Here is a 2,735-nt window from a genome sequence, read left to right as displayed (position 1 = left end):
TTTTGTTACATAAGAATAGACCATATTTATTAAGTGTCATTAAGGTACTGCCACCTTGCAAGGCCAATACTGAGCATGTCATAAGATCATAATTCATCAACTTCATTGCTTACTATCAATAAGCAGGAAAAAGGATAGTCTAGTAAATGGCCTAGTAGTTGTAGAATATAGTCATGCAGAATAAGGTATTAATAAGTTATTTATAATGACGAGTGAATATGATACTAACATGCATGCTAATAAGCAACTAGTTGATGGTGAATATATATAAGTGTTACTGAGGCTTTTACCTGCTAAACATTGTGGCAGCATGTTAGCCTTCTGACTTTAGCATTTAAATTGAACCACGTCTGTGGTTACGTACAGCTTCACAGATAAGAGTGCAGGTTGACTGAAAAATCTGCAAAAGTGAGTGAAAGTCATTTCAATGTATTGCCGTCATTCAGCCAACTCCTAAGGAACAGATCTCAGAGCCGCACAATAAACAACCCTCTAGCCTCACTTTTTGGGGTCAACCTGTGTGAAACAACAGCAGAGGAAGATAACTGGTAGAACTGACGAATGCACTGAAACTGTGTAATGTCAGTAAACCCCTCCATTAGTTTTATGACTGGTAGTCAATATTCTTTTTATGACTACGAGTGCTGCTATTGCAACCATGACATTGCAGAATAATTTAGGGGAAGTCCTCAATAATGCCGGACCATGTGCTAAAACTAGAAATAAACCTAATAGAAGCCTGACCTGTGTCCCTCTTGTGGTGCTTCCTCTACAGCTGATCAGTGATGGCAGCGTGGTGTACGCCGAGGCCCTCTGGGACCATGTCACCATGGACGACCAGGAGCTGGGCTTCAAGGCTGGTGATGTAATCGAAGTAGTGGATGCCACCAACAAGGAGTGGTGGTGGGGTCGCATCATGGACAGCGAGGGCTGGTTCCCTGCCAGCTTTGTACGGGTGAGACATAGCTCATAATAACTGTGCTTTGTTCTTGCACAAAGGTCTACAAGTGAGAAAAAAGAGAAATTTCTTGACTAACTGTAGGCTTCTCAAAATGTTACTTTCTGTAAGAAAGTATTTCTGCAACTAAAATGTAAATTGACAATGAGTGAAATGCAAAAAAAGAGTTAATTGTTGGGGGAAATTAAAATTCTTCCTGGGCCTTTAAGTTACCTGTGTTGTCCTCAGTTGCGTGTGAACCAGGATGAGCCAATGGAGGAGTATCTGGCCCATCTGGAGGAGGCTCAGGCTGGAGAGGAGGACCGTGCAAGTCTGGGCTTGTTGCTGGGACCTGGTTTACCCTGCAAAGAGCAGATGAGGACCAATGTCATCAATGAGATCATGAGCACAGAGAGAGACTACATCAAGCACCTTAAAGACATCTGTGAGGTCTGCATTATGCCTTATTGATACACTGTTATCCACCAGCTGAAAATAAAAGTAATATACAGCATACGTACATGACACTGCATTGATTTGAACAACAAGATCTCCAAAAGTTAAATAACAGTTTTTAGAATTCTGATAGTTACCTATTATTTTATACAAATGTAACTTATTCCAATTCCTGACAAAAAAACTTGATCAAAAGCAAATACAGCACATTATTACATCTGCACAACTGGAAGGAAAACAAAAGATCTTTTTTTCGTTTTTGTGTATGTGTGATTAGTTTTTATTCATGTTGTGTGTTTCTCTTTTCCATTAGGGTTACATCAAACAGTGCCGCAAGAGGACAGACATGTTCAATGAAGAGCAGCTTCGTACCATCTTTGGCAATATTGAAGAGATCTACCGGTTCCAGAGGAAGTTCCTGAAAGACCTGGAGAAGAAGTTCAACAAGGAGCAGCCGCACCTCAGCGAGATTGGCTGCTGCTTCCTCGAACACGTAAGATGAGTCACATTCAGAATCTACAGAACTTGCAAAAAGAAATTTCTGTATGTAAAAAATGGTTGTTGGTAAATGTCAGAAGTCTTCCACTGTTCCTTTGTTACATCTCTTTCATTTTGTTGTCTTAAACCCTCAAACTAATATCTGTATAGTTTATGTAATGTAGTATGAGTATGAGTGCCTAACTTTTTACCGTGGGTGAAACATTGTACCAAAATGTTTTCATCCTTCTAATCCCTTCTCTTGTTGTGTTTTCTGTGTAGCAAACAGATTTCCAGATCTATTCGGAGTATTGCAACAACCACCCCAACGCCTGCATCCAGCTCTCTAAGCTCATGAAGGTCAACAAGTACGTGTTCTTCTTCGAGGCCTGCCGACTGCTCCAGAAGATGATTGACATTTCCTTGGATGGCTTCCTGCTCACCCCTGTTCAAAAGATCTGCAAATACCCACTGCAGCTGGCTGAGCTGCTCAAATACACCAACCCCCAGCACAGGTGACTGCACACTCTTCACGTGTTCACACAGGGAAGGATCTGTGTGGAAGTGTCTTCTGATGTCACTTTTATTCTTTCCTCTATAGATAGACCAGCCCTCATTGGTCAGATCGGACAAATGTTTTTGTGTATCCATAATTGATCCTCCCTAAGTCCTGCCCCTTTTGGAGCCTTGATCAAATCTCTCCTTTACTGTACTTAGATAATATGCTATGTACTAGACTCGTCTATTCTGAAAATACAACCACATTTCGAAGATGGTTAAAACATGAAAGCGACATATAGCCTATGTAGTCACATCTTAAGTAAGCTAATGTTAGCAAAACATTACTGAAAATTAACTAATGAAA

The 2,735-nt window shown here is 40.6% G+C and overlaps 1 protein-coding gene across 4 annotated transcripts in view; it reads left to right on the top strand.

The window, feature by feature from the left end:
- The window catches only part of arhgef4 (Rho guanine nucleotide exchange factor (GEF) 4), a 110,580-nt gene that overhangs the window by 98,300 nt on the left and 9,545 nt on the right, over positions 1 to 2,735 (top strand). For all 4 annotated transcript variants that reach the window (XM_035669236.1, XM_035669316.1, XM_035669477.1 and 1 more), the window contains 4 exons: positions 776 to 955; positions 1,187 to 1,387; positions 1,707 to 1,886; positions 2,153 to 2,385. In XM_035669236.1, coding sequence (XP_035525129.1) covers positions 776 to 955; positions 1,187 to 1,387; positions 1,707 to 1,886; positions 2,153 to 2,385 — 794 coding nt within the window. The remainder of the gene's footprint in view (positions 1 to 775; positions 956 to 1,186; positions 1,388 to 1,706; positions 1,887 to 2,152; positions 2,386 to 2,735) is intronic.

This window comes from Morone saxatilis, unplaced genomic scaffold (genome assembly GCF_004916995.1).
Source record: "Morone saxatilis isolate NCDOM2014 unplaced genomic scaffold, NCSU_SB_2.0 Contig0, whole genome shotgun sequence".
Taxonomy (NCBI): domain Eukaryota; kingdom Metazoa; phylum Chordata; class Actinopteri; family Moronidae; genus Morone; species Morone saxatilis.
Note: the sequence above shows the minus strand (reverse complement) of the source record. Positions and strands in the feature narration are given on the sequence as shown.